Below are 27366 nucleotides of genomic sequence, written 5' to 3'. Positions count from 1 at the left end.
AAGTTAGTTAGATGAAGAAGGACAGTATGTGGGTTGGTGTAAATGGAGAACAAATGGGAGACTAAGGCAGAGGGAACCACAGGAGTGAACATGCAGGGACATGGAACCAGCGGAGTGTGTGTAGGGGGGGCAGTTTATGAGGTCAGTACAAAACTAAAGCACAAACAGGAAAGGCAGGAAGAGTCTGGAGCAGGGTCTGAAAAGTCAGCCAGCCCAGAGTAAGAATAAGCAGGATAAGGAGCTTTATTCTGTTGGGAATTGGGAGCCAAGATAGGGTTTTAGGTTGAGGAAAGAGGTGCTCATTTTAGAATATGGGGTGGTGTCAAAAGCTATGTTTTAGAGAGATCCCACTAGTGGACAATTTGGAAGACAGATTGGAGGGCACCTAGTGAGAAGTCAGTGGTGACAGTCTAGATGAGAGATGATAAGACCTGATCTTAGGCAGTGGGGAGTAGAGATAATCTATTGGAGGAGAGAGACAGTGACAACACATTGGTAAGTGCTGTGAAAGAGGGGCGTGCAGCTAACTGTGGGAACTCAGAGAAGTGGCAGCCATGCATGACTAGCAGGATTTTAATAATACCAGCATAAAAGCCAAGAAACTTCAAATTAGAAGGACCCTTAGAAATGATCCAGCTCAAGGGGCATCTGGGTGGGTCAGTTGGTTAAGTGTCTGCCTTCGGCTCAGGTCTCGATCTCAGGGTTCTAGGATGGAACCCTGTGGTCCTGGGATCCAGTCTATGGTTGGCTGTCTGCTCAGCGGGGAGCCTGCTTCTCCTTCTCCCTCTGTCCCTCCTCCTGTGCATGCTCTCTCTGTCTCTTTCTGTCTCTTTCTTACTCAAATAAATCAATAAAATCTCTAAAAAAAATCATTCAGCTAAAGCTGTTCATTTCATAGATGAGAAGGCTGAGGCCCAGAGAGAGAGAACCTGTATGATGCTGCTCAATGTCGAAGCAGAAGAGCTCTGATTAGAAGAGTCACTCTAATGTTAATGCCAGGGTTCAAAGGACCATTCCTTAAATGTGCTATTTTATGCCTTGAAATCCTGTGAAGGTTGAAGGGCTCATTATTGTTGTGTCCTACAGATGAGGAAGCCGGGTCTTTGAGACAAACCCTCTGTCTGCCATTGAAGCAAGAGACCCTCTGCTCTGTCTGGCTCAGCCCCACAGAAATCAGATCTCAGATTCACAGCGAGAGAGTAGACCCAGATTTCCCTTTTTCTGCCCAACCTACCTTTTCTCCTGCTGCTTTCTGCCTTCTAGGTCCTCATTTAATGTAATTGAGGCAGCTCAGAGGCAGATTTTGGCCTGAGAGCCCTGCCTGTCATGCCCCTTTTTTCTGTTTTCATGGAGGAGGACAGGCTTCTCTGTCATCACTTGTGTGTGCCCATTGCTTAGGGCAGAGCCTCTCCAGCCTGGATGACTTTGTTTTGAGGCTCCATGGCATGATACACAAAGAACGAGCTTTGGAGACAGACAGATTAAGTTTGTTTCTCTTTTGTTTTGTTTTGAGTATAGTGGACACACAATATTACATTCATTTCAGGTATAGGACATAGTGATTCCACAAGTTTATACATTATGCTATGCTCCCCACAAGTGTAGCTACCAGCAGAGAGCCCTAGGTTTGAATCTCGGCTTGCCCCAACCCACTGGAGGACCTCAGCTATGTCATCTTGTCTTCTCTGAGCTTTAGTTTCCTTGTCTGGAAGATGGCTGGACAATGCCCATCTTTCAGGATTAACCTAGATCATTTGAATGGCATTCACTGATACATGTAGGTGCTTCCTAGGCATTTCCAAGGGCAGAAAACCAATGAAATAATCCAAGATCATGCCAAAGCACATGCCCTTATACCTCATTTCTTTTTTTTGTATTTTTTAAAAAAATTTATTCATTTGAGAGAGAAAGAGAGAACAGTGGGGGGCGGGGTGGAGAGGGAGAAGCAGACTCCCTGCTGAGCAGGGAGCCCAATGTGGGACTCAATCCCAGGACCCCAGGATCATGATCTGAGCTAAGGGCAGATGCCCAACTGACTGAGCCACCCAGGCATCCCTCTTACACTTCATTTCTATAATCATGATATTACCTGAGATTCTTTAGTTTTTATTTTATTTTTTTAAAGATTTTATTTATTTCTTGCTAAGAGACACAGAGAGAGAAGCAGAGACATAGGCAGAGGGAGAAGCAGGCTCCTCGCAGGGAGCCTGATGTGGGACTCGATCCCAGGATCCCGAGATCACTACCTGAGCCAAAGGCAGATGCTCAACTGCTGAGCCATCCAGGCGCCCATCTTTAGTTTTTAATAGCTAACTCATCCAAATATCTGGATAGTATATCATTTAAAGTAGGACAACTTAAAGTTTAAAAACCAAACCAAACCCGTCATTTCCTTCTCCCTCATGAAATCTCCCATGGACAGCGATTTGCAGAATTCCATGCCCAGAGAATGGGTGTATTTCCTCCTTCCTAATATGAGGCTGTCATGGCTCATTGTATCTCACCCCTCTTCCCTGGCTACTGATTAATTTGAAGTACAGCTTGAGCATCTTTGTTGATCTCTTTTTTCTGAGCTTATTTTCTAGTTCAATTTCTTATTCTTTCTTTGTGTTATTGAAGTAAGCCACCTCAAATCCTTTGTGACTCAGGCAGGTATAAATAACTAACGGGTGTAAATAGTAGAATGAGTGGAAGGCTGGAGAGGCTGGATGGGTGATGGTGGGGCTAAAAGGGGACCGGAAGGCAGTGCTGGTTGGGGTAGCTGAGAAGGCATTCCCATGGACAACTGTGGCATCAGGAGGAATGGAAGTGTTATTGGGGGGGGGGCATCGGCCCCTCACTCACCTGTTTCATTCCTGCTTTAAAAGGAAGCCTGTTGGGCGCCTGGGTGGCTCAGTCCATTAGAGGTTAGACGGCTGCCTTCAGCTCAGGTAATGATCCCAGGGTCCTGGGATGGAGCCCCATATTGGGCCCTCTGCTCAGTGGGGAGTCTGCTTCTCCCTCTCCCCCTGCCCATCCCCCCTGCTTGTGATCTCTCTCTCTCAATTAAATAAAAATCTTTTAAAAATATAAAAATAAAAAGAAGCCTACATTGAAGAACAGGACCTTATATCACATAGAATCATACCTTCCCTCTTTTATACATACTGTGTGGGGAAACTGAGGTCCAAAGAAAGAGGAGGGACTCATTCTTTAAATTAAAGTGGTTACATGTGCATACTGTCAAAAAGGCAAACAGTGGCACCTGGCTGGCTCAGGTGATAGAGCCTGTGACTCCTGATCTCTGGGTTGGAGTCGTGGATTCGAGCCCCATGTTGGGTGGAGAGATTACTTAAAAACAAAATCTTTGGGATCCCTGGGTGGCGCAGCGGTTTGGCGCCTGCCTTTGGCCCAGGGCGCGATCCTGGAGACCCGGGATCGAGTCCCACGTCAGGCTCCCAGTGCATGGAGCCTGCTTCTCCCTCTGCCTGTGTCTCTGCCTCTCTCTCTGTGTGTGACTATCATAAAATAAAAATAAAATTTAAAAAAATCTTTAAAAAAAACCAGCAAAGAGTACACAGACACGTGTATAGTAAAGAGCCAATGCCTCCCTCTTCTCCCCTTCCAGCCCCCAGAGGTTACTACTTTTACCATTTAGGTTTTCTGGTGGTGGTTTCATCTAAGTCATGTGCTTTGATGGTTATTTCTTCATTTATCAACTTGAAACATTATCTACTGACTTCTTTCTCCTCTGACAAATGAGGATTTAACTTATTTATGACACATCTTTCCCCCTCACAGATTGTGATAGTTAACATTACTACTTTGGTTCCTCTGTTAGTTACCTTTGTAACTTTATTTTTTTAAATTTTTATTTATTTATGATAGTCACACACACACAGAGAGAGAGAGAGAGAGAGAGGCAGAGACACAGGCAGAGGGAGAAGCAGGCTCCATGCACCGGGAGCCCGACGTGGGACTCGATCCCGGGTCTCCAGGATCGCGCCCTGGGCCAAAGGCAGGCGCCAAACCGCTGCGCCACCCAGGGATCCCCCTTTGTAACTTTATTAAGCATTGTTTTATTTTTATTTCTTTTAAGATTTTATTTATTTTTTCATGAGAGACACACAGAGAGAGGCAGAGACAGAGCAGAGGAAGAAGCAGGCTCCTCGGGAAGGCCGATGTGGGACTCAATCCCCAGACCCCGGGATCATGACCTGAGCCAAAGGTAGACACTCAACCACTGAGCCACCCAGGTGCCCCTATTAAGCACTGTTTTAAACTACAGTTTCTGAGTCCATCCATTTTCTACAGTATCTCTTCACCACTGGGTCTGTAAGGCAGTTATTAGGGCCCCATCCTTCCCTCTATCTCTCCACCCTTGCACCTCCCACATTCTGTGCTCGACACTTTTGCATTCCACAAGGTTGATTGCAGTTGCATCCTGTAATAATTAGGCTTCCAGTGCTTTATCAAGACACATCGATTTTAAAAGTCAACCACCCGTCACCCAGTTACCCCATGGGCACCCCTCACCCAGTAAGGAGGGCACTTGATGGGATGAGCACTGGGTGATATACTATATGTTGGCAAATCGAACTTCAATAAAAACAAACAAATAAAAGTGGACCACCAATATACTCTGTTTATGTGATTATGACTATAATTGCAGCTCAGTTTCCAGGATCCACTGTCACAACCTCTGTCCTCATAGGAAGATGTGCCTCACATCAAGAGCAAATGAATTTTCCTTTCTTACTCTCTATGGCATGGCTCAAAATCATGCCACCTTTTACTTTGTTTTATATTTGAGCCTAGGACTTTCTCCCTCGTTTGTTTGCTTGCTTGCTTACTTATTTAGTTATCGCTGTATGGAGCTCCTTGAAACTGCAGGATAATCATAGCACATCTTCTGGGGACAGTTTACCTGGAGTTTTCTAGAAGAAGGATTTTTTGGTAAATGTCACACTGAAGTATAATATGCATACAGAAAAGTGCTCATATCACAAATGAACAGCTGGGGCAATTTTTGCAAGCCAAACATACCCATGTCACTAGCACTCAGTTCAAGGTCTGTTTTCCATTCACCTGGCCTGGTACTCAGTGAGTGTTCAATCCAGTGCCTTTTATCTCTTCTTACATAATTTCCTTGGTAGTTTCCTCCTCTTCATTTTCTCTGTTTCCTCTTTCTGGAATGTCTGCTAGTTAGATGAGCTTCCAGGATTGATCCTCCAGGCTGCCTATCTTTTCTCTCATACTTTCCATTTTATTGTTTATGAATGAGTTCATATAAAGCCTGATTGATATGTTTATATATCCAGGCTGTCTTGTCCACTTGCCAGCTTTATTTCAGGTGAGCCTCCAGAGAGCTGGCTGTTATGGGTGGCCCCCTAAATGCCAGAATGTAAAGCACTTCATTCTGGAGACACCAACATGCCACTGGGTGCCCTAATTCACCCTAGATAGTTTAGTTCCTTTAGCTAGAAGCTCTCTGACATTTTGCCTAGGGGCACATGCCAGGCAGCTTGTATTCTGGATTTGGGAGTTAGGGGAGCAGGGGAGGATTTCATGTACTTATTTTCAGTTTATCCCCCTGTTTTCAGATCCTGATCATCCCTGTCCTTCCTTGTATCTACCATCTCCAAGTCTGGAGTCTCTCTGGGCCTCTGCTGGCCCGATTGGCTCCCACCCTGACTGCCATCCCCTGAATGGTGTCCCTGGCTCTCCTTCAAATATGAACACTCTTTGTTTTTAGCTTCCAGAACTTCATTTAAATCTCTCATCCGTTGATATTGCTTTCTTCCATCCTCTTCACTGTTATGACTTCATATCTTGTTTTGTTTTTCACATTCATTTTAGTGGGCTCCTGGGAGTGCAGCCCAGCCTCCTTTGCTTAGGCAGAGGGAGCAGGTAGGCCAGACCAGGGCCCCTAGCGCACAGGAGGGGGCTTTGAGGCTGAGTGAGGCTTCTGCAACAGCGAGCTGCTCTAGGCTGCTCCCCACTTCCACCCACTCTCCTTCCCATCATGACTGATCCTCCATCCCTTTGCCTCTAGCAGAGGGAGGCAGGAAGGGAGGGCTGGAGAGAGCCAGTTCCATTTTACTTTTCTCTCTCTCTCTTCCCCTTCTTTTTCTTTTCTTTTCTTTTCTTTTTTTTTTTTTTTTTGTCCTAATGCTGAGCTGATCTGGACTGTAATACCTGTGCCTAATCCCACCTTCCCTGTTTGGTGCCCTCCCTCTGACCTAGAATGATTGTTTCTTCCAGAAGTACTTCCCTGAATGTTTATGGTTGAGGGTGGGTGCCGGGCTTGGGCTGCACCATGTATAGGGGAGATGGGGGCCAGGTGAGGGAGAGAGGCCAAGCTCACAGGCTGGTATGAGAGATGAAGTGCCACTTAGCTCTGGCATGACAGAAGGAAGCCACACCTGTAGCAGTTAAAAGCGTTGGTTTTAGAGTCAGACCAACCAGACCTGAATCTCAGCCCCACCACTTATTAGCTGCATAACTCTAGGCAAATCACATGGCTGTCCTGAGCCTGAGTTTTCACATCTGTACGATGGGAAGAATAACCATCTTGCCCAGCTGTCAAGAACACAGTGCAAGCCCCGAACCCATCATAGGTACTTAATAAATAGTCACTTTATTCTTTTTGGATTATTAGAAGGCAGAATATGCTTAAGACCAAATAAAGCCTGCTTGACAGGAAGGAGCCTGGGGTCAGGGAAGGCAGCATCTGACCTTATCAGTCCCGGGGCTGAGCTCCCTAAGGGCTCCCCAGAAATTACAGGACAATAGTCTGTTGCCTGGCATTCAAGGCTCTTCGTTGTAGTCTCTGCCTGTCTTCTTTTTAAAATAATAATGTAAAGTGGCACTGCCTATTTCCTGAGAAAAGAAATTGAAAAGTGATAGCCAAATATTTCCTTTGAAGTATGCAGCCATCTTCATCATCATCCTCAGCATCCTAGAACTTACTCCACAAATAGTGCTCATCAAGGACCAGAGGAAGAGTGATCACCAACAAAAGGGTAATCAGCAACCGAAATTATCATGGCCTTCGTTTTACATCTCTGACACCATCTTGGCCTTTGATTACTGAAAGTGGTTTCATTATCCAACAAGCTTTTTGATTTGTCCAGTGGCTCATCTAGTGGTTCTCTCTTATTAACCTTTATAAGATTTTCTTGCATGTCACCATCATCTCATCTTCCTGACTTCTCTAACCACCTATGTGTCATTTCTAGGTCCGATTCTTGGCTCAGATGGGTCCCTGCGGCAGGAGTCTTCTCCTCCTGAATTATCTTTCAAGAGTTGTTTTTTTTTAAAGATTTAAAAAAATTTTTTATTGAAGTTCAATTTACCAACATTTAGCATAACATCCAGTGCTCATCCCGCCAAGTACCCCCCTCAGTGCCCATCAGCCAGTCACCCCAACCCCCCACCCACCTCCCTTTCCACTACCCCTTGTTCATTTCCCAGAGTTAGGTATCTCTCATGTTTTGTCACCCTCACTGATATTTTCACTCATTTTCTCTCCTTTCCCTTTATTCCCTTTCACTAATTTTTATATTCCCCAAATGAATGAGACCATATAATGTTTGTCCTTTTCCAATTGACTTATTTCACTCAGCATAGATTTTATTTATTTATTTATTTATTTATTTATTTATTTATTTATTGAGAGAGAGAGAGAGAGAGAGAGAGAGAGAGAGGCAAAGACACAGGCAGAGGAAGAAGCAGGCTCCATGCAGGGACCCTGACGTGGGACTCGATCCCGGGTCTCCAGGATCACACCCCGGCTGAATACGGCGCTAAACTGCTGGGCCACCAGGGCTGCCCTCTTTCAAGAGGTTTTTACAGTCACTTTTCACATTGTCACGATTTAGGTGGCTCTTGAACTTAGGAGGCGTCTTTTGCCTTTTCCTCAGGGCTTTTCCATTCCTTGGCCATTGCAAATAAGTCTTTATATCACTTTTGGTCTAGGAAAGCTCTTGCATGCTCCTTTTGGAAAGGCCAGGGCTCCACTCATCTTTCTAGCCATGCTCTTCCTTTCCTGACCAGTATTCAACTTGTATTGAACTGTGTCGTGTTCCCTAAGCAAAGTGGACTTCTTTGTGCTCCCATGCCCATATTCTGGCTATTTTATTAGCCAAGAACATCTTTTTACCCCTAAGGAGCAGATAGCTACTGAACTGTAGAAGAACATCTTCTCTGTATGTCGTACTGTTCCAGGTACTTGGCAACACTGAACAAAGCAGACAAAATCTCTGCCTTGTGAAGCTGATATTCTAGTGTGTGGATATCTGGGGGCGGGCAGGCAGGGGCAGAAAAGAAACAAGAGGATGCAGAATCTGTCCTATAGTGTTAAGTGCTATGGTGAAAAATCAAGCTGGACAGGAGTATGGGGAGTAGAGAAGGCCCCGTCGACTCCACCATAGTCAGTATTTGCACAATTATTATTAAGCAGCCTTTCCTCATTGAAGCATTTTCCAATGTTTTGCACATTATTTATGACCATAATCCTTCCAGAAGCTCTGTTGGGTTAATGCAATTGCTATTTACATTACATTGATGAGCAAACTGAACCTTACAGATATAATTCACATAGTTAAGAGGGGCAGAGCTGCAATTGAGGTCTAGGCCTGTCTGACCCAAAGCCTGTGCTCGTAACCACTAGGCTGTTCTGTCCCCAGCAAGCCTCACCACAACTCTCTGAAGTGGAAATTATTATACCTGTTTTATAGTTGGAGAAACTGAGGTTCAGGGAAAGGAATGGACTCATTTGTGGTTGCACAGCAAATAAGTGGATTTGAACGTAGATCTGTCTTCTTCTTAGTGTTAGGCCTTTCTATAAACCCTGAGGCCTAAGGACCTATGGACTTGCCTGCCTCTACTTTTTCAGGGCCCAGGCAAGGTACCAGTTGAGGCTTTTGGCCCTCCCTGCTTTTCTTCCTACCTATGGTTCTTATAGAACCTTGGGATGAATATGGCTACTCCATATTCATGGAGTACATACACATCAAAGCCCTGCCTCCATCCAACTTCCTCTTGGCCACCTGTTGGGCGTAGCAGATGGACCTAGATGATAAGACCACACAATTCTTGCAAATAAGCTCAAAAGGTACAGGCAGGGAAAAAAAGAGGTACAGGCAGGGGACTCTAGGGTTCTGGGTACCAGGAGTGCAGTCTAGAAGACAGAGGGCCAAAGATCCTGATGGCTATATTCCCATGGCCCCACAGACCCTTTACCTCATGGAGAGAGGCATCTAAAGTTTGGGGTCCAATTTAGGGCCCTCTGTTTCCCATCATGGCCTATGGTATTGTGATTTGTAATAAGCTAGACCCCAAGATCCCCCTTCTTTGGCTTCCCGAGCTAGGTCCTGCTTTTGCAGTGAGGGGATGGGTGGTATCCATGGGCCTGAGTCTTCAAGGCCTCTGAGCAGTAAAGAACAGAGCCTTCCCAGCAAGCACGGCTGGACCTGCCCAGACTCTTAGGTCCCCTGTCACAGTATTTTCTCCATAGCACTTGCAGGACATTTACCTTCATTTCTTAGGAGCTTTTAAAAAATTAGACATTTAATGCATCCTTGCATTAGAAAATGTAGAAAAAACTCAGAAAAGTAGAGGCGAAAAACATTACCTGTAATTACAGCACACAAAGGCAGCCACTGCGAGCATTTGGTGTATTTCCCTTGTTCTTTTTTATTCTTTTCATGTAGTTGAAATGATACAGCACATACGATTTTTTTCTTGCTTCTTTTCACTTGAGCGTTTCCCCCACGTAATTGCATATTCTCCACGAGCATTATTTTTAACGGCAACTGATATACCATAATGTACTTAACCATCCTCCGAATGTAGGGCACAGAAGCTGGGCCCATTTTTTCCACAGTTTTAAATCAGGCTGCAGTGGGCATCCTTGCACATACAGCTCTAAAACTTACAGCATTTGGGGAACTGGCCTTGTAGAGGAACAACTGTTCTCAGCTTATTTCCCTTTCTAGATGTTCTCCGTGGCTGGGTCTGACACATTCTGGTAGTCATTCATTTGTTCATTCATTCCATCACCACATAATGGCTCCATACCTCTGTGAGCCAGACCCTGAGATATAGGGGTACAGGTGTGACTAAGTCACAGCCCCAGACTGCCAGGGGCTCCCCCTCTGCAGGGAGAGTCAGGCACGGTAATGGACACTTTCAGAACAGTTTGATCAGGGCTGTGATGGAAGCAAGAAAAGGATACTACAGGAGAACAGAGGAGGGACTCCTCATCCAGCCTAGAAACATTAAGATAAGCTTTCTGGAGGAGGTCTTGCCTAAATGAGTCACGGAAAATGATTAGGAGTTGGCTGCAATAAAAAAAAGGGGGGGAACTTCCTGTTAAACATAATGAGTTGAATTAACTTATTTATCTCTGCTGCTTCCCCAAATCCAACTGAAATATGAGAATTCAGAGGTACTACGAACCACAGAAGGCAGGGTGAGGTATGGAATTGAAAACAGGGAGAATTTTAAGTCTGTTAACAGACCCTCTTGTCCCCTCCCTGGCCCCATCTAGTGAGGGGCCTCCTCCACCCCCAAACCCATCTCTGCAGATGGGGGTTGATTTTTTTGGAGAAATTGAAGTTAAGAGGCCCCGGGCTTGGGGATACCAGGCACAATAAAGGGTGGGATGGAATAGGGTTATAAGCAAGGGTTTCTGCATCCTAAAACAGTGGGACCCCAACCTCCTTCCACTTTCCTACTTCTAGGACATCAAAGTCAGGAGCATACAAGAGAGCAAAGTAGTCTTCTTTGAGGAAACTGAAAGGCTCTAGAGAAAGGCCTGCAAAAGATGACAAATGGGAGTCTTCCAACAAAAGAACAGGCTTCAGCCCAGCAACTGTAGTGAAGCCTACCACCTGGCAACCCTCATCTATAAACAGAGCTTCCCATCTGCTTGTTAGTGTTAGGGAAACCAATCGCCAAGGATCACCAGCCAAGGACCCTTAAGATTGGTATATTTGATTTTATGTAAATTAAGCATTGGTACAACTGACATTTAACACACACACACACACACACCCCACTGGCAAGCCTTAGGTAGCTAGATATGATCAGATAGTACAAGGCTTTTTTTTTATTTATGATAGTCACAGAGAGAGAGAGAGAGAGAGAGAGAGAGAGGCAGAGACACAGGCAGAGGGAGAAGCAGGCTCCACGCATCGGGAGCCCGACGTGGGACTCGATCCCGGGTCGCCAGGATCGCGCCCTGGGCCAAAGGCAGGCGCTAAACCGCTGCGCCACCCAGGGATCCCAGTACAAGGCTTTTTGAAGAAGATATCAACCTGTAGAGTGACCAAAAAAGCAAGCAAACAAACAGTAAAGAAAGGAACTTGGAAGGAACAGACATCAGGAGGGAGGAGAAGAACCCTGGGAAATTAAAGATAGGGTCAAAATAAAGATTTCAGCAGGAAGGATTAGAAAATAAAAGGAGAGAAAACATCCTAGGAAAGCAAAATAACAAGATGAAGAAATAGACAACAGAAGAGAAAAGATGAGAAAATTGGAGGATCAGTTGAGGAACTCCAACATCCAACCACAGGAGTTCCAGAAATAGAGAGTGGCGGAAGCAGCACGAAGGAAGTAATCAAAGCCAAAATACAAGAACATGTCCCAGAACTGAAGGAATAAAAATCCCACTGAGTAACCAGCAAAATAAATGATAAAAAGACCCACACCAAGGTATGCCTGTGGAATTCCAGAATACCAGTGATAAAGAGAAGATCCTTAGGGGTTCCAGAAAACAAAAACATATCATACACAAAAGATAAAGAAAAAGAATGGCATTGGATTTCTCAACAGCAGCACTGGAAGCTAGGAGACAATAAATGTAGCAGTGTCCTAAAAATTCTGAGCAAACATAATTTTCAACCTGGAAGTCTGTACTCAGTTGAATTATCAATCAAGGGGCAGCCCCGGTGGCGCAGCAGTTTAGGGCCACCTGCAGCCCAGGGCATGATCCTGGAGATCCTGGATCCAGTCCCACGTCGGGCTCTCTGCATGGAGCCCGCTTCTCCCTCTGCCTGTGTCTCTGCCTCTCATTCTCTATCTGTGTCTCTATGAATAAATAAATAAAATCTTAAAAAAAAGAATTATCAATCAAGGCTTAAAGCCTAATGAATACATTTTTCAGATAGATGCGGTCTGAAGATTTTATGTCCTAGGCCTTTTTGCTCAGAGTGCTGGAGAATGTGCTCCAGCAAAATGTAGACATAAAGTCAGAAAAAAAGTCCAAGGGATCTAGGAAACAGATGAAAGGTGAAAGGAATCCCAGAGTGATGGGGCAGGGACAAGATCTTAGTGCAACCTTAGGTGGGTGTAGAGAGCGCCCAGCCTGAATTGCAGTAGGGACAATGTCTTGAAGGGAAAAAGAAGAAAATCTGATGGATTGCCTGATGTTGTTTTGAACACGTTGAGAGAAGAAATGCACTTCTGACAGAGTTTGGGGAGAACTGATCATCGTTCTAAGAAAACTAAGCAAGCAAAGTCATCACCACCATCAACCCCAGGGAAAAGGAAAAGTAGTATGGGAAAAGAAATGTAATTATAGCATATGATATGATTTATCCATTATTAGCATTGATGCAGTCATAGTAATGTCAGCTACCAGTACTGGGTATTGAGGTAGGTGTATGCACGGGTTCTTTAGAAATGATGAGGTAAATACCTGAACAAGCAGTTAAAAGAGTTGAAGTGGGTTTGTCTCAGAGAGTGGGGGTTGGGGTGGGAAGGGGGTAGAGTGGAGAATGTTTTTTACAATCCTCACAGTCCTGCGTGACTTGAAAATCTACATACATGTATTACTTTGGCAAAAAAATGTAAAAGGACACACAAAAGAAGTTTCACAAGCAGATTAGCAATGTGAACATATACTTTAGAAATCTGAAAGTGAACTGAGAAAAAAATAACATTGATAAGGAGTTTCATTCTAAGATCCTTGACAGTTTGACTTTTTCAGCTGTTTCACATATCACTTTAATACAATTAAAAATAATTTTAAAAGGGCACCTGGAGGGCTCAGTTGGTTAGGCGTCTGCCTTTGGCTCAGGTCATGATCCTGGGGTCCTGGAATGGAGTCCCGCATCGGGGCTCCCTGCTCAGCGGGAAGTCTGCTTCTCCCTCTACTCCTCCACCCCTGCTTGTGCGTTCTCTCTCTCTCTCTCTCTCTCTCTCTCTCTCTCTCTCTCTCTCAAATAAATAAAGATCTTAAAAAAATAATTTAAAAGACCTAAAGAGGGGCAGGGAGTGTTCCAGGTAGCCAATACCAGATGCGTGAAAAAGAGATGGGAGGGCAGGGTGAGGTGGAGAGCCTTGGAGAGTTTGGGCAAGACAGGCAGGGAGGTCACTGGGAGGAGTTACTGATGCTTAAAGCAAGAGAACCACATCAACTGATGTGTACTTTAGAGATGTTCCTTTAGCAGTGAGAAGGGAGTTCTCCAATGAAGAGACTTGCAGTTAGATCAGGCGATGTCTAGGAGAGAAGGTGCTTGGCTGCCCTAGGGCCGATTGTCAGTTTTTGGAGAGACCTGTGTGATACCTGGGCTAGGATACCCACCTCCTTGTCCTCAGGGCACTGCTGGAAGAAACCCTGTTCATGGTTGTCCTTCAGGCTTCCTTAAAAAAAATCTACCTCCATCAGTATCCAACCTCCTTTCTCTTGGACACACGAGTTTTTAGACATGTTACTCAACTCACATCCTAACTTGAGGACCAGTCTGTCTCTTTCAGGTAACTTTGCATTTCTCATTTCTGATATATTTTATGTCTGTTAGTTTAGCTCTCAGAGGACAGTCTTGTTTATCTAATTCCAGGTTCTTGGGGTGAGGCATCTTATTGTTTCCTGAGGTGCTGTTTACGGATGGCTGGGAAGACCTAAACCAGAGGCAGGGAACCAGTCAGGAGGCAAGGGCAGAAACCCCAATGTGGCAACTGAAGGGCTTACATTCTTTTCAGTTATTCTGCCCTGTTATCCCAATAGGTCCCCAAAGGTTCAGGAACATTCCATATTTTGCCATTTATTGTCTCATCTGCCAGACTGCTTCTTATACGTGGAAGCAGCAGTGTCAGAATCCTTGGTTAAGGGTGCCTGGCTGGCTTGGTTGGAAGAGCATGAGACTCTTGATCTCGGGGTTGTGAGTTCGAGCCCCATGTTGGATGTAGAGATTGCTTAAAAAAAATCCTCGGTCCGATTACATGCCCAAGTTTTGGATTCAGAAAATACGGTCACTATACTCATAGGCTTTGATGAGTTACTATTTATTGAGGACCACTCCTGAGGATAGGAACTGGCCCTGTTAAACCTTTTGAGAACCCTGGAATCTTAAGTGGCCTGTCATCAGGAGAAGGCTGTGGGAGTAGCAAGACAGATTGATTTCTTCTCCTGACATGGATTGATAAAGGGAGGCCTTGTCCCCTGGGTCTTTGGGTCTCTATGTAATAGACAGCTGAACCAAATTGATACAAAAGGGAAACTTTGGCATTCCGAAGGAACAAAAAATTTCAGAACCTGAAGGTTGTTGGGAACTCAACTTAACACAGCCCCATTGTTTATAGATGAGGAACCAAGGTCTAGCCAGAAGTGACTTATCCAAGTGTGTGCTATCTTCCAAAGAATAGTGGCTCAGCTTGGTGGAGTAAGAGGTAGACTGACCATTAGGCAGGTCATTAGCCCCAGGGAGGTATAGGAAAGAATAGCATTAATGGTCACTGTTATCTACATGTAATTCATAACATACTAAATGTATAAGGAGCCGGAAACCTCCAAGGTGGGAAGCACCCCTACCTTGAATGTTGCATGATGCCAAACACTCTCAAACTGGTAAGAATTAGTCCACGGTGAGGAGAACTGGTTAATATATCTGCATCATGGCTTGGAGCTCTTTCACTCCCCTGAAGTGCCATCTTGAGGACTGTAACACATCACATAGAAATGCTTTTGGAGCAGAAGTACATGTGTGATAACCCCTCAGAAGAAAGAGTCCTAGAGAGGAAGAGTCTGTCTTGGCATCAGGGAAATAGGACAAGAGATCTTACCTTAATGGTGTGCATGTGCTCAGCATCAAGCCACTGGTACAGTGGAGTATGGTGATAAGAGCACAAGCTTTGGGCTTTATGCCAAGCTCCCCTACTTGTATGATGTGTGGCAAATCATTTCAACCTCTCTGAGTCTCAGTTTAATCATCTAGAAATTGGACGAACAGTTCTCACATTGCAGGATCAAAGTAGATAATGTAGGGAAAGAGCCTAACATGGTGCCTGGTACATAGCAGGTGCTCAGCGATTATTCACATGATGATGGGGATGATTATATATGTTGCTTATGCTCTAAAGCAGATTGGGGCAGGGGGCCAGTCCATGAGCTCTTGGAAGGTTCATATTTCCAGGTCTGGGTTTGGTATACAGTAGACCTATTTAGTGTGTGCTGGGGCTCAGGGGGTGGGGTGCCTCCCTGGAGCAGAGGCTTAGTGTTAGGGAGAGAGGCTGAGGGGCTTGGCCTTGATTCTGTTGGCAGTTGGGGGATCATTGAAGTCAGACCCCTCCGACCTGGTACCTGTGAATAATTGAGCCAGGCCTCGGAAGCAATCTTGCTGATTCGGAGTGAGATGGAAGGTTTTAATAAATGTGAAAACGTGCTCTGTGGCCCTAGTCCTCTGTCCCTTTAGGGGGCCGTGAAGGCTAAAGGTTAGTGCCACTGTCCTTGGCTGAACACACGTGCCATGTGCCAGGCAGAAAGTGTGCTAGGCCAAGCCTCATAGCCACCTGATGAGGGGAGGGATCCTCCCCTCACCCCATTTTCCAAGTGAGAAAGCCAAGGCTTGGCATAGGGGAGTGCCTTCCCCAGGATCATGTGGCTAGTAAGTAGCAGAACTGGGAGTGCTCTGTTAGAGCTCCAGTGCCCTGCTGCTTGCCTGCCCTACCTCTCTGTGAGGGCTCCATTCACTCTTTTTGTTTGTTTGTTTGTTATTGGAGTTCAATAACACCCAGTGCTCATCCCACCAGGCTCTATTCACTCTTTCTTTTTTTTAATTTATGATAGTCACAGAGAGAGGGAGAGAGGCAGAGACACAGGCAGAGGGAGAAGCAGGCTCCATGCACCGGGAGCCCGAGGTGGGATTTGATCCTGGGTCTCCAGGATCGCGCCCTGGGCCAAAGGCGCTAAACCGCTGCGCCACCCAGGGATCCCATTCACTCTTATAGCAAATACTCTCTTCTGAGGTCCACCTCCTCTCCCCATGCACCCCTGTCTCATTTTGCATGCAGCAGAGAGAATGCTTCTCTTACTGAGCTTGAGTCTTGGTTCTCTTTCCTGAGGACAGAGCCTGTGATGTGTTATCTCTCTCTTCTCTGCAGGGAAAATGTGGGCAGGGGTGGGGCTGGGGGGGGTGGCGGGTGGGGAGTGTGGGGAGGGGCGGGGGGGACTGTAAAGGAGGAGGAAGAAGACAAAGGAGATGAGAAAGGCTGCTTCCCACACTTTGCCAATTCTTCCAAGTTCCTGGGTCCTGTCTCCCCTTTCCCACCCTGGAGACCCCAGTGCCACAATCCCAATCCTCCCTGCCCCTCACCACACCCCCTCCCCAGGAGAAGCAGCCAGAGGGGTGTGCTGCAGATTTCACTCATTCCCTCAGCTCCCTCAGAGCTGTCCTGCACCCCATTCTCTCCTCTCTGCCCTTCTTTCACCTCTGAGAGGGCCTCACGATGAAGAAGGCAGGCCAGCATAGTAGAAAGGAGCCCAGCAGCTGACTCACTTACCCCCTCAGCTTCATTCCCTTCATCTAGAAAATAAGCAGGTTGAACTAGGCAATTGGCAAAGCCTTTTCTATGTTGTTAATAATACCTGGCATTTGTCTGCTGGGTTCCAGAGGGCTTAATCATCCCAGCAGTCCTGCCCAGATTGGCCTTATGTTCCAGGTGGGGAGAGGGAGACTGAGGCTCAGGTCCTGAGAGGGGAAATGGCTTGCCTGGGTCACGGGGCTGGTCTGTGGCAGAACTAATATCCAGGGCTAGGTCTCTCTGCATTTAAAGTGGGGGGCTCTGCCTTGGCCCACAGCTGTGGACTGCCTCTTAGCCACTTTGATTTGGGCCTCACTTCTCACTCTGACCCACCAGGGCCCTCATGGTTGGTTCCAGGAACCTCTCCAACCTCACCCACACCCACTCCTCCCCTGGTTCAGTCCACCCCCACCATACTATCTTCCTCCCGTCCCGACAACTTTCCCATTGGCTCTCCTCTGCATGAAATACCCTCCCCTTCCTTTTCACAGCATGTGTTAGGCCACAAGGCCATTGCATAGGGCACCAGGAGAAGAACAGAGAGCGAGTACTGATCATTGGGGTTTTTTTTTCTGCTTCCCTTTCAGATCTGATGGTGAGAATTCCAGGACAGTCAGGTCAGTACCCTCTTTCTGTAGTAGCAGTGGGGAGATGGAACAGGGACTGGGGTGGGCCCTTTGGTTTGTTATTTGGGGATCTGTGGGCAGGGGCACGGGGGGGGGGGGTCGACCCCAGGGGTTTTGTCCCATTGGTACTAGGAGTGGGTATGGAGCAGAGTGGGAGGGCTAAGGTGAGTGTAGCAGGCATGGAAGGAGGCTAAAAACTGTTCCTCAGTCTTTCTGACCCTGGCTACTCTGGGCTGGGCTGAACCCCAGAAAGACTCATGATTGCTGCTCAGATGGGAAAGCTGACCTGCAGAGAGGTCAGCTCCGGACCTGGGTCCTTCTCCACCTTCTCCTTTCTGGAGAAGAGGGCATGAGAGAAGCAGGGCTTCTTTGGTCTGGCATTGGTGCTCCACCCTGAACTGCACTAGCTAGCTCTGAGTAGTGAGATCTGGGTGGACTTTTGACATGACACATTCTACACATTAGAAACATACATTATGGTGACAAGTGCACTTTTTTTTCCATGCTTGGTAAAAAATTACAAGCTTCAGTAAGTTTTCGTGGTGTGATCAATCTGCCACTCAAAGAGATGGGAATAAAACTGGGGTAAAGACAAGGGCTAGTTGTGCATTTCCCGGGCCTTAACCCATCAGAAGCTTCACGAAGTCACAAGTATCAAGGATAGGGTCTACAGGGGAATGATGGGGTACTCAGGATAGGGCCCATTAAGTCTTAGCATCCAGATCAGGGGCAATACAGTGGGCCTCTGAGATAAGATGAGATGGGCCCAGGCAACAGAGGCATGGGATGGGTACACTGAATTCCAGCCAGGGCTACACAGTTCTTAATGAGCACACACAGTGCCTTTGTGAAGGGTGGGATCCACTGAGTGGACCAGTTGAAGGCATGTTCCCTTTCTCCAGGGCTACTGCGGCCTCTCACCGGGGTTCCTAGCTCAGTGAGCAGAGCACAGGTTGCATTTCAGCCACCCCCCTCCCGCTGTTTGTGGCCTCTTGGCCATGAACCCTTGTGCAGAGCACAGCTTGTCCAACCATATGCAGCCGCCCAGGTCCTGCCATTGGGCAGTGGATGGGGGAAGCGAGGCAGAGGATCCCAGCATATAGCCAGAAGCACATAATGAGACACAGCATGTCCTAGTATCCCAGGCAGGAGCTGTGGGAAGATCACACAGGGTCTGGGGTATAGGCTGTGGCCAGCAGGAGAGCAGGGGACTGTGTTAGGTGCAGTCAGGCCCAGCGTCTAGGCAAGGAGTACATGACAAGATGCAATTAGTCCCAGCACGCAGCCAAGGAGGACAGCATGGGCACAGCCTGTCCTAGCATTTAGGAAGGCACTACTAGTCTAGCAAAGGATATGGATCCCACTGTCCCACTACGGGTTTGGAGAGAGGCAACTTAGCATGGCTCTGAGCACAGGTTCCGAGGCCTCCCCCCTGATATCCCTGCTGCTTGTCGAGGAACCTGATCAAAGGCATCTCTAGCTCCCAGCTCTCCCCAGCAGGAGAGTTCCTGGGACATGCAGCTCAGGGTGTTTACTGATGATCATAATCATAAGTCACGATGACATACACTAGGCCTTTACAACTTATAAAAGTTGTCAGGGACTTTCTTTTGTTTGATCCTCCCAGCAACACTGTAGGTGGAGCCCGAGCTGGCCTTATCATCACTGTTTCACAGTTAAAGAAATTGAAGCTTGGGCTGGTTATGGGTTTTGCCTACAGCCACACAGCTAATAGATGGCTGGGCTGGAATTCAAACCAAGGTCTGCCTGGCACCAAGCCCAGAGCCCTGCCCACGTTGCCACTGTGGGAGCTCTTGACAGCCTGGCAGATAATAATAATCGTCCTCATCATCATCCTAATATTAGTAATAATAGTAGTTATCCTTTGCTCCTCACATATTAAGAACTCTGAGCATGATCTTATTTAATGCTCACAATGGTTAGATGTGGGTTGGGATCCCAGATTTATGGATGAAGACAATGAGGTACCCCAGAGGGTCAGCACCTTGCCCAAGGAAAGAACAGCAATAGGTCAGGGCAGCATCACTCTGACTCATGCCTTGTGCTGTCTGGTTGCAGAGCCAGCATTGCTTTTACTGAGCCATACTTCCCAACACCCGTCCCCCAGTTCCACAGTCCAGGAAGCCGTGGGGGGAGGGTGTCTTGAGGACTCAGCAGTTGAGAAGCAAGGGTCACACTTGGGCTGTGGAAGGGTCCTAAAACATAGCACTTGTGGGGCAAGAGCCAGCAAATGGGGTGGGAAGACGAACTTGGAACCAGGACTGGGTGGAGACGTGTGAAGGTGCTCCCGGACCGGACCACACACATAAATGTTTGAGCTCACTTCAATTAGGGGTCAGGGAGATCTTTGTGGAGAAGGCAGAATCTGATCCAGGCTGTGGAAGACTGTCATGCAGACTTTACAAGGCAGTGAGGGCATGGGGGCAGGGTCCACATCCCTAGAAGTGGAACCAGCATGCATCAGAAGTGAGGATGGGATGAGAGTGGGTGCATTCTGTTGGGCTCCAACAGATCAGGGCAGGAAAAGAGCTAATGCTAAAGTTCAGAACATGGATCGGGGCTGGGTCAGAGACCTTCTGTCCTCAACAGGAGCCAGAGAAGGCCAGAGGAGAGAGACTGGGCTCTGCAGCATAGCAAAGGCAGCATCTGGGTTGGGGCACAGGACGCCATTTATGGCTAGGTCACTTTCTTGTTATGCGACTTTGGACAAAACTGCTCATCCCTGGAGCTCCAAGTGTCCTCATCTAATAAACTGTGTGTGTGTGTGTGTGTGTGTGTGTAGAAGGGAACGGTGGATAGAAGAAACGCCAAGGAGAGAGGCTAGGCCTTGGCTGTTGTGGCAGCCAAGCAGCAAGGAGGGAGCAGGGTGGGTAGATTGCAAACCACTGAGGCCTGAGGGCTTCTAAGTATGGGGTGCCAGAGAAAGTGTGGAGTCTAATTAGAGCTGAACAGCTGGTGTTGTGTGAGGGCTGTGGGCAGAGGAAGGTGCCTGGACTTCCTGTGGATTTGTGAAAAGCTGTCGGGCCCACAGGCATTTGAAACCAAGGTCTGCAGAGGGCATGAGGATGGCTCAAATTCACAAAGCTAGCTGGTCAGTGGAGCCTGCTTCCTCACTGTGTGCTCTCTGCAGTCACTGAACTTCTCAGATTCTTGGTTTCCTCATCCATGAGTGGGGAAAACAGTTTGGACTCCTTTGGGTTAGATGAGAGAAATGAAAGTAAAGCAGTGTCCAGCATAAAATAGTGCTCAGTACATCCTAATGCCCTCAGCCCTCGGCCGCCCCCAATCCATTGTCTTTCACTGGATAGCCAAGCTTGAAAAATGTGGAGATGTGCCTGAGAGGCAGGAGGGACTGCCACCTCTGCCACCAGAAACCCAGGGATCTCAGGTTTGGAGGCACTGCCATGGTTAGGAGGGTCAGGCTGGAACTAGGGGGTCTGGGGGACCAGGCTGGGGTTGCCAGGCATGCAAGGATGAGAGCCACGGAGGTGGCCTGTTGCTAGGGAAGGAGGGAGGAGGTGGGGGAGCCACTGACACCCGCAGAGCCCAGGAGGTCCCCATGGCAACAGGAGCCGCTGCCTTCGGAGGAGAAGTAGGAGGAGGAGCCACTGCTGGCTCTGTTCCCAGAGGAGGCCTCCCACTCTGGGCCCCAGTGCCCCCATCTGTCCAACCGGAGTTTGGCTTAGATCACCTCTAAGATTCTTCTTTGTTTTGACCTCCTGGCAATCTGGGGTGGCTGAGACCTCACGGACCTTCCAAGGCTCCCCAGTCCACATGTCGATGACACTGCCAGTCCCAGGAGGCAACCCAGCTGTGTCCAAGTCTTCCCTCCCATGCTGCCTCCGGTTCAGCAGAGCCTAGTTGCCTGTCCTGCCCAGCTCTCTGTTCCCACCACTTCCTGTGCCTGCCACCTTGTCACTTTCAGGTCAGCTGAAGGCTTTCTGGCTCTGGGGGGCCCAACCCCAGTCCTGCTCATTCTGGGAAGCCTTGCCTGGCTGCCCTAAGCCCACCCCGGCTGCTTCCTCCCTCCTGGGATGCTCTGGCCCCCCAAACATCAGGTCAAGAGCTCCTCCTTGCTGCCTCTCCATATTCACTGCTGCCATTTATCTGGCAGCTTCTTCTTTTTTTAAAGATTTTATTTATTTATTCATGACACACACACACACACAGAGAGAGAGAAAGAGAGAGAGAGAGGCAGAGACACAGGCAGAGGGAGAAGCAGGCTCCATGCAGGGAGCCTGACATGGGACTTGATCCCGATCCTGGTCTCCAGGATCACGCCCTGGGCTGAAGGCGGTGCTGAACCACTGAGCCACCGGGGCTGCCCTATCTGGCAGCTTCTAAGGGTGGGGCTCCACACAGGATGCCTGACAGGCTCAGATCTTTACAGTAAAATCTACGGGGTCATATCATGAATCTCCATTTTACAGACAAGTCACTGTTCTGTGAGCTTCTGTGACCTGTCTGAGGTTCCCTGGGTAGTGTGTGGTGGAGCCAGGCTTGAACTTGGCTCTGTGTGATTGCTGCTACCCCAGGGCTGGTGAGGCGGGTGTTTGCAGCAGCAGCACTTACAGAGTGTTAGCTAGAGCTTTTCCATACTGGGCACCATGCTGGGCACTTTACCTATACTCTCTCATTTCATCCCCATAATAACGCTATCGGGTATATGTTCTTGTCATTTTACCAGCAAGGAAACTAACCTTAGCTGAAATTATTTCCCTGGTAGTAGAACAAGGATAGGGATTCAGACCATCAGAGTTGCCATCACCACAGCAACTCTCCAGCAGCACATAGAGCATTCCCTGTGTACTGGACCTGTGTTGGGTGGTCTGTTGGGGGTGGGAGGGCAAAAGCAAGGTGCCAACACAAACGAGCCAGCTCTGGCAAGCCTATATGGGAGTGTGCTAAAGAGGAGAAACCAGTTGTAAGGACAAGAGTCTGGAGTGGGAGAGCTGGAGTGACAGTGGGATAGAGGAGGATGATGTGGGGGGAAAAACGGGGGAGTTGGATAGTTTTCCCAAAGGAGGCACCATTCCAGGAAGCTCACGAGGGACAAGAAAGGGTAAGAGGGTCTTCCCTCCCCTTCCTGTTTGCACTCCCCAGGCTCTGCCTGGCCCAGCCCCAAGAAGCAGGTGACCCCTGAGCTGGTTGCATGCCTGGTTGGCACCAAAATAAACTTGCCTTCTCTCTCTTCCCCTCCCCTTGCCTCTGTCCCCTCTGTCCTGGCTTTAATTAGCAGCCCTGGGGATGAGTCACTTGGCAGCTGGGGAGGGAGGCTGCACAGAGCCCAGTCAAGCCTCGACTCCTGCCCCGTGCCCTGTGGGCAATGCCACTGTGCTCATGCATGGGGTGCCCTCCAGTGTGCCACCCAGTTTCATGTCCATGAGGGTGTGAAGAGCACCAGGGTGCTGGCATGCGTCCATGTGTGTATGGATGTCTGCAGAGAAGCAAATCTAGGCATCACCGCCTTTGTTTCTGCGTGCCACTGAATGTCAGCGTGTGTGAGTGTGGGGCTATAATGTGTGTCTGTGGTAGCAAGTGGCAGAAAATGAGGGAGCATTTGAGTGAGCAAATACAAACACTGTATAATTGCATTCACCCCTCCCTACATAATGTTCTCCATGCAGTCTTGCTTATGCAAGCCCTGCACTTATATCCCCAATTTTCCCTTGTCTTAGTCTGGGTACATTTTATTGCAGGGAACAGAAACCCACTCAAACTTGCTCCAGAATAAAGGGGTAGAACTATTGTGAGGCTAAGGCTACATCTCACAGAATTTGAGAATATATATATAGCCAGGCCTCATACCAATTGGAAGCAGGACCAAGAAGTCAAGGACCGAGATTCTTTCTCTTCCCTCACTCCACCCCCCTCCGCCCTGCATCTTCCAGGCCCATGTCTTGTCTATGTATCTCATGGCTTGATTGGTCCCCCATCATCTCTTTGTCACTGCCTCGCCCCTCTGGACTAAGCCTCCTCTGCTTTCACACCTTTTGATGTGGCTGCCAACCCTGGAAGCTATGTGACCTTATAGCTTACGGGTCCATTCCATAGGACTACAGCATTTCTATCCAGCCTGTGGTAACATAAGACAGCAAGGGGGGCTGTAGGTGGGAGTCAGTTCTCCTAGAAGTGGGTGAGGATAGAGAGGTCAGATACTTCCATGGTGAGCAGTTTTTATGAGTCCACAAGTGAAATCAGAGCCTGGGTGCCTGGTGGGTGGGTGGGGGGCAGTCTGCTCAGAGCCCAGGGTTGTAAGGTTGCCCATCTATCAAGATTTTGATTATTTGCTCACCATGCTTTCAAGTTCTATGCCCTTGCCTCAGAACACCTTGTTTTATCGAAATAATTCCCCCTTTTAATGCCAGAACAGCTTTTATGTGCACCCGTGAATATTACCATTGCTGTCCAGGTATGGTTATTGTCATAGCTCTGGAACAACTGGCACAGTGCTACTCATGGGACAGCTGTTACTGAGTTCTTGGTTGCTTTGAGAATTTGCACATTTTATTAGTGCAGTGACTGAATTTATAGTTATCTGCGGTATATAATTACAGGCACACATTATCAATATTATCAGCTTGATGCTTGAGCTTACTTTTCCATTAATATAAACCCTTGCAGTTTTTACATTAATTACAGAGAGAATTAATGACTTCTTAGACAAGTTTTCATCTATGAGTAAAGAGTTTGGAACCAGCTGTGCCCATAATGACTGCTCTCCAGACGCAGGGGCAATGCCCATGGCTCTAACTTTGGCCTTGGCCTCGCATCCTCTGGCTGAGACTTAGAGGCTGCCCACCACCTCCCCAGGGGCCTCCTGTTTCTGGCCTGGCACAGAGAAGGTGCTGTTGCTATTTTTAATAAGAATGATCGCTTTTTCATTATCATTAAAGCTGTCTTCTACAGGTAAATGGTAAATGTGAGTGGGAGAGATCATCCCAGGTTCAGAGCAGAGTCTCCTTCAACTTCTCCCCTCTGCCTCCTTATTTATTTATTTATTTATTTATTTATTTATTTATTTATTTATTACTATTCCAAATATTAATAATTGCTTTAATTCACAAAATGTCTGCTGTGCAGGTACTGTTAGGGAGCATTTGGCACATGTTCTCTTTAAGCCTCCTGGCCACCCTGCCAAGTAGGAGTGATTGTGTACACTATACAGCTGGGGAAGCTGAAGCCTGGGGAGGTAAAGTGACTTGCCAGTCACCCATCCATCCATCCACCCACCTGTCCACTCACCCATCCATCCATTTGTCCACCTATCCACTCATTCATGCGAGGATGATTTATTGAGTACCTCCAGTGTTCTAGGCACTGTGCTAAATTAGATGCAGTTGATACAAATACAAATAATAGAGTCCTGCTCTGAGGAAGCCCACTGTCCAGTAGGGAAACAGACAAGGAGACAATTACCAGGAAGTGGAAGGCGGGAGCATCTCAGAAGTATACCCAACCCAGCCTGAGGGCCAGGGAGGCTTCTCTAAGCTGCCATCTAAGCTGAGACTTGGAGGATGAGTAGAAGTTAGCCGGGTGAGGAGTGGGGGTGGGGTGAGGTGTTTTGGGCAGAGCAGAAAATGTATGCCATGATGGTGGCGGGCACGGTTGGCCCCTATATTTGGGAAGAATGGAAGCTCTTTTCTGCAAAAGGAATGGGGCTGTCATGAGAAATGGCGTGGAAACAGAGCAGAAGGTAAATTGGGAGGCTGTAACTGGGACCCTGGTCAATTAGGCTCAGAGCTAAGGAGCTGCAGTCCCCTAGGGCAGTTTCCCTGCTTCCGGGAGCACACACACACACACACACACACACACACACACACACACACACCCCGCCTTTTGCCTGGGCAGCATCAGGCCACGATCCCAGTGGCCACAGTGCCCTCTAGTGTCCACCAGCCCATCTTGCAGCCTCTCCACCTCCAGGTGGATTGTCCACCAATCAACACAACTTACTGACCTGTGTGACTAGATGCCCTGTGCTGGTTGCAGGGCACGCTGGGATAAATAAGACCCAGCCTCTATCCCCATAGGGCTCCTGGCCCAGAAGGAGCATCCGCATGTGGACAGAGGATGCTGAGACAAGTGAAGGGTGAGAAGGAAACAGGGAAGGGGTCAGGGCAGGTTCCCCAAGGGCACAACCTGTGGGCAGAGCAGGTATTTACCTATTTACCTATACAATGACCTGTGAAGAACAAGGGTGAGCTTGCAAGGTGGAGAGGTGGCAGTGGGGGGCCGGGGGGGTGGTGGGGAATGGCTTCTTGAACAGAGGCAGAGTGAAGGCTTGGACAGCTGTGTGGCCAAGAATATAAGCACTTCTGTCTGGGTGGTGCACTGCTTGAAGATGGGAGTCGGGGGAAAGCTGAGACTAACCAGAGGGTGGGGGGTTAGGTACCAGCTCAGAGAAGGTTCTAGGGTGCCTGCCCCTAGCTTATGGTTGGCACTTAGTGAATGGAATCATATAAGGAGCTCCCCTGCCCTTTCAGGATAAAATAAATAAAATAAGATTTTATTTACTCATTCATTAAAGATATAGAGAGAGAGGTAGAGACATAAGCAGGCTCCCCATGGGGAGCCTGGTGTGGGACTAGATCCTGGACCCTGGGATCACACCCAGAGCTCAAGGCAAACGCTCAACTGCTGAGCCACCCAGACATCCCCCCTTTGGGGATTTTAAACCCATCTGAGGATCTGATGAAAGCTATGCTCCCCCCACCCCCAAACATGCTGTTACTCATTAATATTTTCCATACGACTTCAAGAGCTTCAGAGATACCCCCCCCACTCCCACCCCCCAGTGCCTACCCATGAACCACAGGCTGCCAAACTACTCTTAGTATAAATACTGAAACTTTATCGTGGCCTCCAAGGCTCTGTGTGATTGGACACCTGCCTACATCTCCAGCCTGGCCTTTCTCCCCTTTGATTTTTCCACTCAGCTGCATTGGCCTCCTTGTAGTTCCTGGAAATACCACCTCAGGCCTTTTGTCGAGTTGTTTCCTCGGCCTGGAACATCCTCTCCTTCTACCTCCACTTTTTGTCCAGCTTAATTCCATTCGTTGGTGAATGTCTTCTCCTCTCTGATACAAGCTCTGTGAGATCAGGATGTTGGCTCCCCTCAGCCCCTGCCATATCAGGTCCCGCCCCAGTGCCTGGTCCATAGGATTTGTTGAACAAGTGAGTGAAGGCCCTGCTGGTGCCCTATGGCTGGGTGAAGCTCCTCACCCTCAATTCCTTCTTCCTTTTGGCCCACTGGGTCATCACATGAGTCTACCCAACATGCTCAGATACATCTGATTTCCAAGAGTGGCTCAGAGACTTCTCCCCATCCCTGAAACAAACAGGTTTCCTGTGGGTCTCCCCTGTCTTCCTGGGGTAGGGGTCAGATTCTTTCAGGCTCAAGCTGATTCTTTGTCATATGTGCACTTTTGTTTCATGGCACCCTTACAAGAACCCATGAGGTAGAAATGGCTACTCCTCTCTCATAAATAAGGAGACTGACCCTCAGAGGGGTTATCCAGCTAGAAAGTGCTGGAGCTGGGACTTGCACTTGATCCACCAGGCACCCAGCTCTCTGCCTCGCCACAGAGGGGAAGGAGCCTACTCCAGGTCACACAGTATCAGCCTTCCTTAAGGCCAGGACTAGAATTTCTGTCTCTCAGCTCCTACCAGGCCAAGAGGCGGGTCTGGGCCAGAGGTGCAGCAATGAAGGCACAAGACACAGCTGCTGTAGGAGCTAGAAAAGCTGAAAGAAGAGAGAAAAGAAGCAGGAGTTGAGGCCCCCCCCAAGCAGCACCCCAAGGACCAGGGGCTTTAGAAGGTGGGAAGAGGGAAAGGAGGCCATGATAAGCCCATAGATGCCAACTTTGCAGTGGTCTAAAGGGCCTATCTCTCTCAGCAGCTTTGGCTTTTTTTGAGAGGAACCAGCTGC

At 48.0% G+C, this 27366-nt stretch overlaps 1 protein-coding gene across 4 annotated transcripts in view; it reads left to right on the top strand.

The window, feature by feature from the left end:
- IQSEC2 (IQ motif and Sec7 domain ArfGEF 2) overlaps positions 1 to 27366 on the top strand; it is a 79227-nt gene that overhangs the window by 8913 nt on the left and 42948 nt on the right. For 3 of the 4 annotated variants that reach the window (XM_055338194.1, XM_055338193.1, XM_055338197.1), the window contains exon 2: positions 17376 to 17405. The exons of the other annotated variant lie outside the window; for it this stretch is intronic. In XM_055338194.1, coding sequence (XP_055194169.1) covers positions 17376 to 17405 — 30 coding nt within the window. The remainder of the gene's footprint in view (positions 1 to 17375; positions 17406 to 27366) is intronic. 4 annotated transcript variants of the gene reach the window in all.

This window comes from Nyctereutes procyonoides, unplaced genomic scaffold (assembly GCF_905146905.1).
Source record: "Nyctereutes procyonoides isolate TBG_1078 unplaced genomic scaffold, NYPRO_anot_genome, whole genome shotgun sequence".
Taxonomy (NCBI): Eukaryota; Metazoa; Chordata; class Mammalia; order Carnivora; family Canidae; genus Nyctereutes; species Nyctereutes procyonoides.
Note: the sequence above shows the minus strand (reverse complement) of the source record. Positions and strands in the feature narration are given on the sequence as shown.